The sequence below is a fragment of the Scomber scombrus genome, chromosome 20 (assembly GCF_963691925.1).
Source record: "Scomber scombrus chromosome 20, fScoSco1.1, whole genome shotgun sequence".
Lineage (NCBI taxonomy): Eukaryota > Metazoa > Chordata > Actinopteri > Scombriformes > Scombridae > Scomber > Scomber scombrus.
The window spans coordinates 24,388,575-24,403,434 of record NC_084989.1 but is presented as its reverse complement, the minus strand read 5'-3'; the positions used below and the strand labels follow the sequence as shown (position 1 = coordinate 24,403,434).

The window sequence follows — 14,860 nt, the reverse complement described above, 5'->3', positions numbered from 1 at the left end:
GTTCCTAAGGTAGTTGTGTCATAGCTTGGACTGATGTTCTGGGTCATTATCTTGCTGTAGGATGAACCTCTGACCAACTACGTGCATACCAGAGGGTTCTGCATGGCATCGCTGCAGAATGCTGTGGTAGCCGACCCTGCATCCAGAAACACATCAGACCATCAAGCTTCCTCCTCCATGTTTAACCTTCCTGTCGTCCTCCCGGGTCAAACTGACCCAGTCTGTTTTGACTGTTCCTTCTTTCCTCCCTTCCTTCCTTCTGTCCTTCCTCCCTTCCTTCTTTCCCTCCATCCCATTTCTTCCTTCCTTCTGTCCTTCCTCCCTCCCTCCCTCCCTCCGTCCTTTCCTTCCTTCCTTCTTCCTCCCTTCGTCCTTCTTTCCATCCTCCTTCCTCTTTTCCTTCTCCTCCCTCTTTCCTTTTTTCCTCCCTCTGTCCTACCTTCCTTCTTTCCTTCTTCCTCCTTCTTTCCTTCTTCCTTCCTTCCTTCTCCCTCTTTTCATTTCTCCCTCCCTCCCTCCTTCCTACTTTCCTTCCTTCCCTCCTTTCCTTCCTCCCTTCCTTCTTTCTTTCCTCCCTTCCTCTTTTCCTTTCTCCCTCCGTCCTACCTTCCTTCCTTCCTTCTTTCCTCCTCCCCTCCTTCCTTCCTTCTTTCCTCCCCTCCTTCCTTCCTTCCTTCCTTCCTTCTTCCTTCCTTCTTTCCTTCCTCCCTTCCTCTTTTCCTTCCTTGACTCGAGGACAACAGGAGGGTTAAATGTTTTTGTATAATCAGTTTTGGGTAACTTTACCTTTTTTCTAACCTCTGGCAGTTCACCACTTACCTTTGTACCATTTCAAGCTTTCATTGGACTTGAACTGCTTGAATTTCAATAAAAAACTGGAAAAATTGGGGTGTTGTAAAACTTTTAACCGGTAGTGTAAATGACAACCAGACAGTAGATACGAGCATGTAATGTAGAGGAAAGATAGTTAACAGTTTCACCTTCGCCTTCACCGCCTGCCACACCCGTCTGGTGGTGGGAACAGAGGGCGGCGGCGAGCTCGCAGACCCCCGCTGAGAAGCCCCTCTCTGGGCAGAAATACCCCTGAGCCACGGTGCCAAAGATCTTATCGATGGAGGAGTTGGAGGGCAGCGTGCAGTTAAAGATGGAGAACTGCCTCTTCAGACGCTGAGGGATGTCGTTTCCGACCGCCGCCGGGGATGAATCATCGCTGCCACCAGCTGGTAAAAGGTTATTACAGGTTATTACACTCTTTATTATTCATACAGACAAAAACACACTATGTCTGTGGTTCTTAACCCTCCTGTTGTCCTCTGAGTCAAGGAAGGGAGGAAGAAGGAAGGAAAGGAGGGAGGAAAAAGGAAGTAAGGGAGGGAGGAAGAAGGAAGGAAAGGAGGAAGGAAGGCAGGTAGGAAGGAAGAAGGAAGGAAATTAAGGAAGAAGGAAGGAAGGTAGGAGGGAGAGAAAGGAGGAATGGAGGAAGGAAGGGAGAAGGAGGAAAGGAAAGAAGAAAGGAAAGAAGGAAGGAAGGAAGGTAGGAGGGAGAAGAAAGGAAAAGAGGAAGAGAGGAAGAAAGGAAAGAAGGACAGAGGAAAGAACGAAGGGAGGAAGGAAAGGAAGTCAGAAGGAAGGAAGGAAGGGGGGTGGAGGGTTAGAAAGAGAGAGGAAGGAAGGAAGGAAGGAAGGAAGGAAGGAAGGAAGGAAGGAAGGAAGGAAGGAAGGAAGGAAGGATGGGGGGGAAAGAAGGAACAGTCAAAACAGACGGGGTCATCATCTTCGTACTTCCCTCCTCTTCATCCTCTTCCTACCCCTCCCCCTCCTCCTCCTCCTCCCCCCCCTCCTTCTCCTCCTCCTCCTCCCCCTCCTCCTCCTCCTCCTCCAGGTTGAGTTCATTACCTGAACGTCGACCACGGTGATGAACTCTCCTGGACGATCCAGACTGTAGAAACCTCGCTGCTCCATCAGCTGACGTACGATCTCATTGGTTATCTGACAATCGTAACAAAGACATCAACAATCTGATTGGTCTAACCAAGGAGCTCCATAATGTGATTGGCTACTGAAGGGTCAGGTTGAGGAGTAAATAAAATAAAACATATCTGAAAGCAAACAGAAAGAAATAATTTAAAATATATTTTTAAAGAAATTAAACTAATAATTTACTTGGTTTGTCTGGAAGTGCAGATATTTATCCTCCCGGGACAAATTGACCCCATCTCTTTTGACTGTTCCTTCTTTCCTTCCTTCCTCCCTCTTTCTTTAATTTTTCCTTCGTTCTTCCCCTCCTTCCATACTTCTTTCCTTCCTTCCTTCCATACTTCTTTGCTTCCTTTCTTCCTCTTTTCCTTCCTCCCTTCCTTCTCTCCTTTCGTCCTCAAATTGACCCCGTCTGTTTTGACTGTTCCTTCCTCCCTCCCATTTCTTCCTTCTTTCCTTCCTCCATCCCATTTCTTCCTTCTTTCCTTTCCTTCCTTCTTTCCTTCTTCCCTCCCTCCCTCCTTCTCTCTTTCTTTCCTCCCCCCTACTTTCCTCCCTTCCTTCTTTCCTTTCTCTTTCTTTTTCCTTTCTCCCTTCCTCCTTCCTTCCTTCTTTCCCTCCTTCCTTCCTCGCTCCTTTCCTTCCTTCCTTCCTTCCTTCCTTCCTTCCTTCTTGCTCCCTCCCTCCCTCCTTTCCTTCCATCCTCCCTTCCTTCTATCTCCCTTCATCCTTCCTTCCATCCTTGACTCGAGGACAACAGGAGGGTTAATACAGTGCTGGATTGTTACTGTCAGGATATGTGAGGGTGTTAGTGTGTCGAGGGAGGGAAAGAGAATATGAGTAAGAAGAAATTACAAATAAATAAGAAGAAAAAAAGAAAAGAAACAAGCAGAAGACGAGCCTGAAGATGACCTGGTCTCCCCATTCGTTGATGACGGGCATGTTGATGTCATCTATGAAGACGGTCATCCTGCGGCCTGCCGGCGGCCCGTAGGTGGCGCCCATTCGTTTATCGATGTAGCTCTCGACGGTCCTCTGGAACATGCTGGGCAGCGTGGCCGAGGAGAAGTTCACCGTCTTGCTGAGGTGACGCTCCGGGTCGAGTTTACTGGTGTAGCCCTGCAGGGGGAGCCAGAGAGGAGCAAGCAGCTTTTAGAATTAGCTCTCTGAAAATAAGAACCAGCTGCAAAGTTACCTCTACTTCCTCCTCAAACTGACATGTGACTGTTTCTCTGTTGCTAAGGCGGTTGCTAAGGTGCATGCTAAGGTGGTCGCTAAGGTGGTTTCTAAGGTGGTTGCTAAGGTGGTTCCTGAGGTGGTTGCTAAGGTGGTTCCTAAAGTGGCTGCTAAGGTGTTTCCTAAGGCGGTTGCCCCAGTGGTTCCTAAGGTGGTTGCTAAGGTGTTTCCTAAGGTGGTTGCTAAGGTGTCTCCACTCTCATATCTCAGATGTGATTCAGCTCCAACATGTACGGATGTGATTGGAGAATTTGAACATTTGGAGTAAAGAAGGAGAAAAAGAAGTGAAATCCTGCTACTATAGTTAGTTTATGTAGAAGCTTCCTGAAGCCGACCAATCAGAGCAGAGTGGGCTCATCAGGAGGAGGGGGGGGGGGGGCTTAAAGAGACAGGAGCTAAAACAGCCTGTTTCAGACAGAGGCTGAACTGAGCGGCTGCATAAAGGACCAGTAGAAGATAAATAAGGAGTTTTTAACCGGAAATCATGTAAAGAGAATTCCAGTAGAGCTCTTTCACAAACAGAATGAGAATGAAGGAAATCAACAGTATTATGATTGCAGGTGTGATTATGTTTTATTATGGGTTTCTCACTTTTATCATGACGGTCTTGGCGGTCCCCTGCTCTCCGATCAGCAGCACAGCTTTCCTCTGCTTCATGATAGTCTGCATCAGGAAGTCCGTCCTCACGTTGTCCACATTGGGAACCAGGATGGACGAGTAGTCAGGAACGTGGTCTTTTGGGTAGACATATTCTGGGACCTGGATCATAACAATAATTAATAATAGAAGGTGCAGATGTTGAACTAATGTTGAGATGTAAAGGAAAAGCTGCAGACGTCTATTTGACCAACAGAACTCTGCACAGCTGAATATGTGACAGCTGTTTGGAGGAAGGTGCAACTTAAAAACAATGAGAAGACGTCCAGAACTTTCTATCTGAAAGGATCTTAGGTTTGAATTCTTTGAAACAAAGTACATGGTCGTAGATTTTAACAAAGCACTGCAGTGACCAGATACAGAATATGTGGAAACTACTTAAATGGGAACTTTAAGGGGAACATTGGAGGTAAAGGAGGTCGACTGGTTGAATATAGAGTTGTGTTAAAGGCTGCGTTCAGACTGCAGCAAATCTGATTCCTTCTCAAATCAGATTTTTAGGCCTGACTGTCCACACTGTTTTTAGCAAGTGTCCAAATGGGATTTGGCTCTGTTCAGACTGGACCACATTAATGACCAATCTGACAGGTTGCTGTGGCAACGTCGTCGGAGCGGAGGCGGCAACAACAAACCCTCGAGCTTCACTTGAACGGAGCCATCTCCCCAAAGATTAAGAATTTGCTTTGGTCCTCTGTCCAAGGACTGATGTTTTCCTCCATTGCCTCCATTGATATCAGCTAGCAACAACAACTGGAATAATAACCATTGATATCAGCTAGCAACAACAACTGGAATAAGCGCGGGTCTGGTGTCGCATAGAGTGACGTAGCGTAGAGACGTAGAGAGATGTCACGGACAGTCAGAACAGATTTGAGTGTTTGGAGCTGTTCAGACTCAGACACATCTGTCCAAATGTGATTTGAAACTACCTCCCAAAGGTGGTTTCCATCTGGTTTGTAAAAATCCGATTTCATGTGATTTATGACTGTTCAGACTTCATAAGAGTATCTGGTTCCATCTAGATTGGATAAAAATCAGATTTTGGCTTGCAGTGTGAACGCAGCCAAAGTGTCCTGGACCTCCAACCATCTGCTCAGTGTTAATCAGTGTTGAGGTGTGTTGTTATACACAGCTGCATGTTGGGGAAGTTTGGTGTCCACAGACCTTGTTGGACCAGTGCTCCCACTGTCCCTGCTCGTTGACGGTGAACTCAAAGATGGTCTCGTCGTCCTGAGTGTGCGGCAGGTCCAGAGACGAGTTACGACCCTTCAGACGGAAAAATATACAAATAAAATCCATCACAGCCTCCTGAAGTCCAACCAGAGCAAAAAGACATAATAAATGACCAAATGTTCAGGTGATAAAAGACTGTGATTAAAGATCCACGCACCTTTAGGAAAGCCTCCATCTTGGCTCTGTCGTCCAGCTCCAGTAGCGCTCCGAGAGACCACATGACCGCAAACACAAACAGTCGACCCACGTCACCATGGCAACCCTGTTTCTCCTCCGCTGCTGGGAGCAAACCCTGAACACAATCGACATGACAAAAAAAATTACAGTTTACTGCAGGGATCAGACTAAATGAATTCAGACAGATTTTGACACAATTTTTGTCACTGATTATGAACATCAGGATTGGATCAACCAACCTAACATAGTGTCAAATAATTGAAGTCATGCGGCATCGGGGACGCTCCACAACAACCAGACTAAAGGTCTAGCACGTCAGAAACTTTTGTATTTTCCTGCCTAGTTTGGCATCTCCTACTAAATATTCCTTGACATTTACAGACAAAGTTCTCCACACTGACACAGAAAGTCAAAGCTGCATTTAGTGTCTAAGACAGCAGGGGGAGCAGTGATTGATCTGTTATAATGACAATAAAAGCAAGCTGTACCACAGTATCCTCTCTGTATTTTACTGAAACATTTACTGTGTTTTACCCAGGTAGGGAGTTCTGGTCCTCTGAAATGATGCCAACACGGAAGTAACTTAAGCTGCATTCTATCAAAAGGCCACCAGGGGGCGACCGTTTTGGTGTCAAAAGGACTTCTGTCTATACAAGTCAATGGAGAATTCACAAACTTCTCACTGATTTCTAACCTCAGTAAACGTTTTCAAAATGTGTTTATGGTCTCAATCGCTAGTTTAAAGCCTTCTTCAATGCAGTATGATGTTCATTTGGGACATTTTGGCCTCCCTGATTTTATATGTGATGATAAAGCAGGGTATGCATTAGGGCGTGGCTACGTCGTGATTGACAGGTTGATTGGTTCACAGGTTCAGGAGGGCGCCTCATGCTCCTCCTGATGCCCATATAAGTAGAATCCCTGTTTTTATTTTTCCCGGCATGCACCTGAAATTTTCAAGATGGCGTCACGGATGTTACGTCCAATTCTTATATACAGTCTATGGGTTTACCTGCAGCAGGTCGATCGTCTGTCTGATGTACATACACTCCAGCATCGGCATCTTTGGAGACACAGCAGTGGAGACAAAGTCAACAGGTCCTGAAGGGGGAACAGAAAAATAACAACAACCTTAATGAACTTTAAATACACTGATGGAGACATTCAAAGCTAAAATACTCCCTTACCTATAACTACTTTACCACACAGCATTAAAAATATTGAAGATGAAAGAAAATTTAAAATATGAAAAACTGACTGTGATGGATTATCCCTCTGCAAAGTAGATGTTTAACCTTTGTGTCGTCCTGCCTGCTCAAATTGACCACATCTGTTTTGACTGTTCCTTCTTTCCTCCCTTCCTCTCTTCCTTTCTCCCTCCCTTCCTCATTCCTTCTTTCATCCCTCCGTCCTTCCTTCCTTCCTTCCTTCTTCCTCCCTTCCTTCCCTTCCATCCTTCATTCCTTCTCTTCTTCCCTCCTTTCCTTCCTTCCACCCTTCCTTCCTTCTTCCTCCCTTCTTCCTCCCTTCTTCCTTCATCCCTTCCTTCTTCCTCCCTTCCTTCCACCCTTCCTTCTTCCTCCCTTCCTTCCTTCTTCCTCCCTTCCTTCCACCCTTCCTTCTTCCTCCCTTCCTTCCTTCTTCCTCCCTTCCTTCCTTGACTCGAGGACAACAGGAGGGTTAACAGAAAAAAACAATTATCCGACAGATGTTCCAGGTCCTCTCGAGGTTCCTCTCCTCGTAGCTCACCTGGTAGCAGCAGTTGAAGCAGACTTTCAAGGCGTCTGCCTGTTGTTCTGGTAGTTTCTGTAACCAGGCCTGCAGGATGGGGCTCCAGCCGAGCACCGACGAGCTCATAAACACCATCCCATTCCTGGACACCGTGGCTGGGGAGGCGTTATCGATGTTGTGCGGCTCGAAGACGATCTGCAGCAGAATACAGAAGACATGACATCACTTCAGATCTTCTATATGAACCAGCAGCCGCTCCTCTGATTCTAATAAAAAATGAGACATGACCAGGCGGGGACTTCCGGTCCTCTGAAATGATGCCAACGCGGAAGTAACTTAAAACTGCATTCTATCAAAAGGCCACCAGGGGGCGACCGTTTTGGTGTCAAAAGGACTTCCGTCTCTATACAAGTCAATGGAGAATTCACCAACTTCTCACTTGATTTCTAACCTCAGTAAACGTTTTCAAAATGTGTTTATGGTCTCAATCGCTAGTTTAAAGCCTTCTTCAATGCAGTATGATGTTCATTTGGGACATTTTGGCCTCCCTGATTTTATATGTGACGATAAAGCAGGGTATGCATTAGGGCGTGGCTACGTGGTGATTGACAGGTTGATTGGTTCACAGGTTCAGGAGGGCGCCTCATGCTCCTCCTGATGCCCATATAAGTAGAATCACTGTTTTTATTTTTCCCAGCATGCACTGGAAATTTTCAAGATGGCGCTGCTCAGATCCGATACTATTGGCCTCCAAGCAGCGTCACGGATGTTACGTCCATTTCTTATATACAGTCTATGCACATGACAGTCAGACTCTGGGTTGTTGTTTCGTTACCTTGCAGCAGGGGGCCATGGGGATCCTGTCTCCGTTCGCCAGCGTCAGGGTTTTGTTGTCGTCCAGAACTGAGTTTAAGTTCTCGATCCAGATGGCGTCCACCGGTCCGTCCAACACGATCCAGATGGATTCTCCCTGACAAACAGTGATTATGTAGGGTTAGGGTAGGGTTACTGCTCTGTCTTAAGATAGTTTAAAGAATATTTTGTACTAGTTTCTAATGTTCTACATCTGTTCACTCATTCATCTGAAACATTCATCAACCTTCTTGGCTTTGAGTGTTTTCCTCCACAGAGTAGAGAAAACACCGTCGGTCCAGTCGTTGGTGGTGACGTCCAGCGTGCCGAACATCTGCGAGGCCGTGATGGCTTTGGGGTTCATCCTCATCTCCCGGTGTGGAGAGCCACACTCTGACATGGCCTTCATCAGCGTGTGGATGCAGGCCGTCTTCCCGGCGCCGCTGGGACCCAACGTCATCATACCTGTAAGAGCAGAGCACAGCTGCACTCAGTCCCACACTGAGCACGTCGAATGAAACAGCAACATCCTTCATTCTGAATATTAGTTATTACCTTTAGGGAGACTTTACAAAGCACATAAGCATAAAACTAATTGCTATAAGTTCTCCTTATAATAACTTTATTTACACCTTTCAAAAGCAGAGTTCAGGAAGTTAAGGAAGGAAGGAAGGAAGGAAGGAAAGGAGGGTGGAAGGAAGGGAAGAAGGAAGGAAGGTAGGAGGGAGGAAAGAAGGAAGGAGGGAGGGAGGAAGGTAGGGGGTAGGAAAGAAAGAGAGAAGGAGGGAGGAAAGGAAGGAAGGGAGGAAGGTAGGAAGGAGGAAGGAGGGAGGGAGGAAAGAAGAACAGAAGGAAGGAAGGAAGGAGGGAGGGAGGGAGGAAAGAAGGAAGGAAGGAAGGAAGGAAGGAAGGAAGGAAGGAAGGAAGGAAGGAAGGAAGGAAGGAAGGAAGGAAAGAAGGAAGGAAGGAACAGTCAAAACAGACAAGGTCAATTTGACCCAGGAGGCCGACACGAAGGTTAATATGATTCCATCCTTCACTCTTTGGTTTTTATCTGGATAGTATTCATTTTTTATTTAGATTTTATTACTTTTAACTCTGTTTCTAAGTTTCCTACTTTCATGATTTTATTTATTTAATTTTGTTCTGCTTTTATTACTTCGTGAAAAGGATGACAAACTGCCCTTCAGCTGAGTCGAGTGCAACACTGTGTAGATCAGGAGTGACTGAGTACACTTTCCTTTGTTGTTGTATTTTCTGTTCATGTTCTTTGTTGGTGTTTTATGTGTCTGTGTTTGCAGTACTGCTGTCTACAACACATTTCATACAAGGGACAATAAAGTTCATCCTTATCCTTATAATACATTTTATCATTTAAGTAGTATAAAAACTCCTTAACCCCTCCTGTTGTCCTCGAGTCAAGGAAGGAAGGTAAGATGGAAGGAAGGAGGGAGGGAAGGAAGGAAGGTAGGAAGAAAAGGAGGGAGGAAGGAAGGAAGGGAGGAAAGGAAAGAAGGAAGGGAAGAAGGATGGAAGGATGGAAGGAAGGATGGAAGGGGGAAGAAGGAAGGAAATGAGGAAGAAGGAAGGAAAGGAGGGAGGAAAGATGGAAGGGAGGAAGTAGAGGAAGGGAGGAAGAAAGAAGGAAGGAAGGAAGGAAGGGAGGAGGGAGGGAGGAAGGAAGGAGGGGAGGAAGGAAGGAGGGAAGGAAGGAAGGAGGGGAGGAAGGAAGGAGGGAAGGAAGGAGGGAAGGAAGGAAGCAAGGGAGGAAGGAAGAAGGAAGGGACGGAAGGGAGGAAGAAGGAAGAAAAGGAGGGAGGGAGGAAGGAAAGGAGGGAAGGAAGGAGGGAGGGAGAAAGGAAAAGAGGAAGGAAGGAAAGAAGGGCAGATCAAAGAAAGATAGAAGGGGGGAGGGAGGAAAGAAGGAAGGGAGGAAGGGGGATGGAGGAATTACAGACGGAAGGAAGGAAGAGAGGAAAAAAGGAACAGTCAAAACAGACGGGGTCAATTTGACCCGGGAGGACGACACGAAGGTTAAAGATTTGTACCGTGTCGGACTCGCTGCGTCTCGTAGAGCTGAACCAGTTTGAGGATCCAGGGAGGATGAGGGATCAGACCGGCCTGCTGAGCCTGACTGAAGATGGATGACTCCAAGTCTGGATATCCGGCTTTATCCAAAACTACAGACGAAGACAAGAAGAAAAAATACTCTTAAGAACATATTAAGAAAGTGAATCATATAAATCTAAGCCACAAAAAGAAACCTGTCATGTGAATATAAAATATAAAATTAAAAAATATATACTTTATTCTTCCCTTAGGGATATAGCCAGACATAATTAGCAGCATCCTTATGATAATTCCTGCAGAAAAAAGCAAGAAAAAAACCCAAAACCCACAAAAAACTGCTACAGAATAAGTCGGTGTCCTCATAAATGTTCATATGTTTGTCTTTACATCTCAAACTGCTCTGATTAGAAACTCTACACATAGTTTGCATCAGCAGAAAGATGTTCTGGATCACATGTGATGACTGCAGATGTGATGTGATGTGATGTGATAGAGGAAACCTACCGATACCAGGAAACAGATCATTGATCAGACTCATAAACAGAGGTTCGTCCTCATCCACCTACAGACAGACACAGAAAATCCATAATAAGCTTTTACTGCTACGAAAGTAATACAATAAACACACAGACAGTGTTCTGCTGTTCTTTAACCCTCCTGTTTGTCCTCGAATCAAGGAAGGAAGGAAGGGAGGAAGGAAAGATGGAAGGGAGATAGGAAAGGAGGAAGGGAGGAAGGAAGGAGGAAGGGAGGAAGGAAAGGAAGGAAGGACGGATGAAACAAGGAAGGGAGGAAGAAAGGAGGAAGGGAGGAAGGAAAGGAAGGAAGGACGGATGAAACAAGGAAGGGAGGAAGGGAGGAAGGAAAGGAAAGGAAGGACGGAGGAAAGAAGAAGGAAGGAAGGTAGTAGGGAGGGAGGACAGAAGGAACGATGGAGGGAGGGAGAAAGGAAAAAAGGAAGGGAGGAAGGAAAGAAAGAAGGACAGAGGAAAGAAGGAAGGGGGAAGGAAAGAGACAAGGAGGGAGGAAGGAAAGGAAGTAAGGAGGGAAGGAAGGAAGGAATGAAGGAAGGAGGGAAGGAAAGAAGGAAGGAGGGAGGGAGGAAGGAAAGAAAGAGAAAGGAGGGAGGAAGGAAATAAGGAAGGGAGGAAGGAAAGGAAGGAAGGAAGGAAGGAAGGAAGGAAGGAAGGAAGGAAGGAAAGAAGGAGGGAGGAAGGAAGGAAGGAAGGAAGGAAGGAGGAAGGGAGGAAGGAAAGGAAGGAAGGACGGATGAAACAAGGAAGGAGGAAGGGAAGAAGGAAAGGAAGGAAGGACGGAGGAAAGAAGGAAGGAAGGAAGGTAGTAGGGAGGGAGGACAGAAGGAACGATGGAGGGAGGGAGAAAGGAAAAAAGGAAGGGAGGAAGGAAAGAAAGAAGGACAGAGGAAAGAAGGAAGGGGGGAAGGAAAGAGAGAAGGAGGGAGGAAGGACAGGAAGGAAGGAGGGAAGGAAGGAAGGAATGAAGGAAGGAGGGAAGGAAAGAAGGAAAGATGGAGGGAGGAAGAAAAGAAGGAAGGAGGGAGGGAGGAAGGAAAGAAAGAGAAAGGATGGAGGAAGGAAATAAGGAAGGAAATAAGGAAAGGAAGGAAAGGAAGGAAGGAAGGAAGGAAGGAAGGAAGGAAGGAAGGAAGGAAGGAAGGAAGGAAGGAAGGAAGGAGGAAGGAAATAAAGAAGGGAGGAAAGAAGGAACAGTCAAAACAGACAGGGTCAATTTGACCCAGGAGGCTCGACACAAAGGTTTAAGATAATGGAACATAAATGAACCATTAAACAAGACAACTCTATGGCTGCAACCCAGAAATCATTTCCACCACCATCAAACAAACAACAATCATTTAAACATCTGCAACACAAACACACCAGTTTGGAGAGGTTCATGTCTCTCAGGACTCTCATCACCACAGTCTTCTCTGGTTCTGACGGGTTGGACCTCTTCACGGCTCCCAGCGTCCTCAAAACGGACAAAATGTTCCTCAGACCAAAATCATAATGCACCTGGTGTAAAAACATCATCATAACAATGAGGTCAGATGTATAAGAAATATAGATTAGTAAACCAGAAAATCAGAAACCAGAAAAATGAGATTATGTTTGTTTTATGTGACATTTGGAAATACACAAAAATCTTGGGTGGGATCACGGCCGTCGGTCTGCTGACCTGCTTGGACAGCTGCTCCTCACACAGTTTGTAGAGTGTGTAGAACTTCCTGCTGAGAACCTGGTTGTCACGGAAACCTGCGCTGGCCAGTTTGACCCTCATGATGATGGCTCGGTCCGGGACCATCATGGCGACCGTGCGGAACTGGATCTTCAGGTTCTCGGGCAGCTCCTGACGACCGGCATAACCGGGGTTCTGGAGAACCGAGAAGTTACTGGTAAAGAATTGAACTTTGTGGTTTTGTGGTCAAACTCTATGACAGGTTCTGACTGTTTCTGAGGTAATCCAGTATTAGAACCAGTCATCTAATTCTAGCTCTGAGGTAGAACAGTTTAAACTCTGGTTCTCTGGTTTTTCAGTCCTTGAACAGTCCGACTGGTTCTCGCGTAGAACAGTCCTAGAATAGTCTGACTGCCTCTGAAGTGGAACAGTTTTAGCCCAGTCTGACTGGTTCTGAGCAGGCGGGGAGTTCCTGTCCTCTGAAATGAGGCCTACGCTGAAGTACCTTAAAACTGCATTCTATCAAAAGGCCACCAGGGGGCGACCGTTTGGTGTCAAAAGGACTTCCGTCTCTATACAAGTCAATGGAGAATTCACCAACTTCTCACTTGATTTCTAACCTCAGTAAACGTTTTCAAAATGTGTTTATGGTCTCAATCGCTAGTTTAAAGCCTTCTTCAATGCAGTATGATGTTCATTTGGGACATTTTGGCCTCCCTGATTTTATATTTGACGATTGCTGCTGCTACACTGTAATTTCCCAGCTTGGGATCAATAAAGTATATCTATCTATCTATCTATCTATCTATCTATCTATCTATCTATCTATCTATCTATCTATCTATATTTCTGAAGCTCTTATACAAACATTATTGAGAACCTGGTTATGTTCCTTCAGTAGCAGGTTCTGTAATTTATCTCTGAGGGAATAACATCTATAATTTCAGCAGCATTTCATCCGGTCAGAGTTCAGTTACCATGGTGAGGAAGATGCCGAACTCAGGGTCCATGTCGACCACGTCTCCGTCGGTGAAGACGAACTGTTTCTTCTTGTTTTTCTTACACTGCCTGCAGGACGACGTAGATCTGCTGGGCGGCGACAGACAGAACCGGCAGCTCGATTCGGTTAAACTCATCAAAGCAGCCCCAGGCGCCGGACTGAGCCAGACCTGCAAACACACAACAACCAACTGTAGATCCTTTGGTATTCATTTAGTAACAGTTCGTCTACATCTGGCTGCTCAGAGGTTTATTCTGCCATCACTTGCAGTTTGAGACACCATGTTTTGTTGTTGTTGAACAAGATGTCTTTAGGTAGATCCGCCGCCTCAAACCCCGAAAGATGTTGACCAAACTGAACTGAGTCTTCTCATTTTCAAAATCCTATTTTAGTTTCTGTCACTTTTACCTTTTCAGTTAGATTAATTGACTTATATCTCTCTGTTTTTTCTCACTGTCCAAACAACACGATCCAGATGAATCTCACACACGCTCACCTTTATAGATGCGTCCCAGTCCTCTGTAGTCCATCTGGTCTGAACAGTTGAAAACAACCACATATTTCCCCAGACAGCGACCCATGTCTTTAGTCGTCTCTGTCTTACCTGGAAACTCAAACACACACACACACTGTATCAGAGCTATAAAGTCAATATGAGAATATATCATTAAGATGTCACCTGAGAGTTTGTTACCTGTTCCTGCCGGACCAGCCGGAGCTCCTCCCATACTCATCCCCAGAGCCTGCGACAGAGTGATGTAACACCTGGACAGATGTGCATACATACATATCTGTTCTTGCTCGACAATAAAAGGCATCATTTTAACCTTTGTGTCGTCCTCCCGGGTCAAATTGACCCCGTCTGTTTTGACTGTTCCTTCCTTCCTTCCTTCTGTCCTTCTTTCCTCCCTCCCTTCTTCCTTCTTTCCTCCCTCCTTCCTACCTTCCTCCGTTCCTTCCTTCCCTCCCTCCTTCTCTGTTTCTTTCCTCCCTTTCTTCCTTCTGTCCTTCTTTCCTCCCTCCCTCCCTCCTACCTTCCTTCCACCCTCCTTTCCTTCCTTCTTCCTCCCTTCCATCCTTCCTTCCTCCCTTCCATCCTTCCTACCTTGTTCCTCCCTTCCATTCTTCCTTCCACCCTCCTTTCCTTCATTCTTCCTCCCTTCCATCCTTCCTTCCACCCTCCTTTCCTTCCTTCTTCCTCCCTTCCTCCCTTCCTTCCTTGACTCGAGGACAACAGGAGGGTTAATAATGTGTCAGGTGTGTGCTCACCTGTCAGTCAGCGGAGTGATCACCAGTCTGTCTGTGCAGCCCAGGTATTCATTGCAGTAGCTGAACTCCACATCTGTGATTTGGATGACACATCTGTCCGTCTCCTCCAAGAAGTAAAACCTCGACTGCTTCTGCCACTCGAAGTCTGACGCAGACCTCACATTCAGATGCACCTGATGGAGATAATAATAGTAATATTTCTTCTCTGGTCGATATTAAACTGTATTTTCATCCGTCCATCCGTCCACTCACCAGCTCGTCGAAGATGTCTCTCTGGTGCACGTGGATGGTGATGAGCGTCTCGTACTTGGTCCTCTCGTTCTTGCTCAGCTCTCTGGTCGTCATGTCGATCAGCTCGTTAAGGAGATCCAGGAACTTCTGATTGGTCGTCTGCATGATCTGCAGCCAGAGGGAAGAGTGAAGGGAGAGATCTCTATAATAATGAATGATGTGTTTCTCCCA

At 46.0% G+C, this 14,860-nt stretch overlaps 1 protein-coding gene across 1 annotated transcript in view; it reads right to left on the bottom strand.

Annotated features, from left to right (window-relative positions):
- Positions 1–14,860, bottom strand: part of LOC134002161 (dynein axonemal heavy chain 5-like) — a 113,686-nt gene that overhangs the window by 50,253 nt on the left and 48,573 nt on the right. The window contains 22 exon segments of the mRNA XM_062441446.1: positions 981–1,022; positions 1,024–1,197; positions 1,200–1,220; positions 1,897–1,989; positions 2,890–3,096; positions 3,805–3,972; positions 5,035–5,136; positions 5,261–5,395; positions 6,293–6,370; positions 7,018–7,206; positions 7,847–7,981; positions 8,111–8,328; positions 9,912–10,043; positions 10,438–10,495; positions 11,832–11,966; positions 12,130–12,324; positions 13,107–13,199; positions 13,201–13,298; positions 13,626–13,733; positions 13,824–13,894; positions 14,399–14,571; positions 14,651–14,797. Of these exon segments, the coding sequence (XP_062297430.1) occupies positions 981–1,022; positions 1,024–1,197; positions 1,200–1,220; positions 1,897–1,989; positions 2,890–3,096; positions 3,805–3,972; positions 5,035–5,136; positions 5,261–5,395; positions 6,293–6,370; positions 7,018–7,206; positions 7,847–7,981; positions 8,111–8,328; positions 9,912–10,043; positions 10,438–10,495; positions 11,832–11,966; positions 12,130–12,324; positions 13,107–13,199; positions 13,201–13,298; positions 13,626–13,733; positions 13,824–13,894; positions 14,399–14,571; positions 14,651–14,797 (2,772 nt within the window).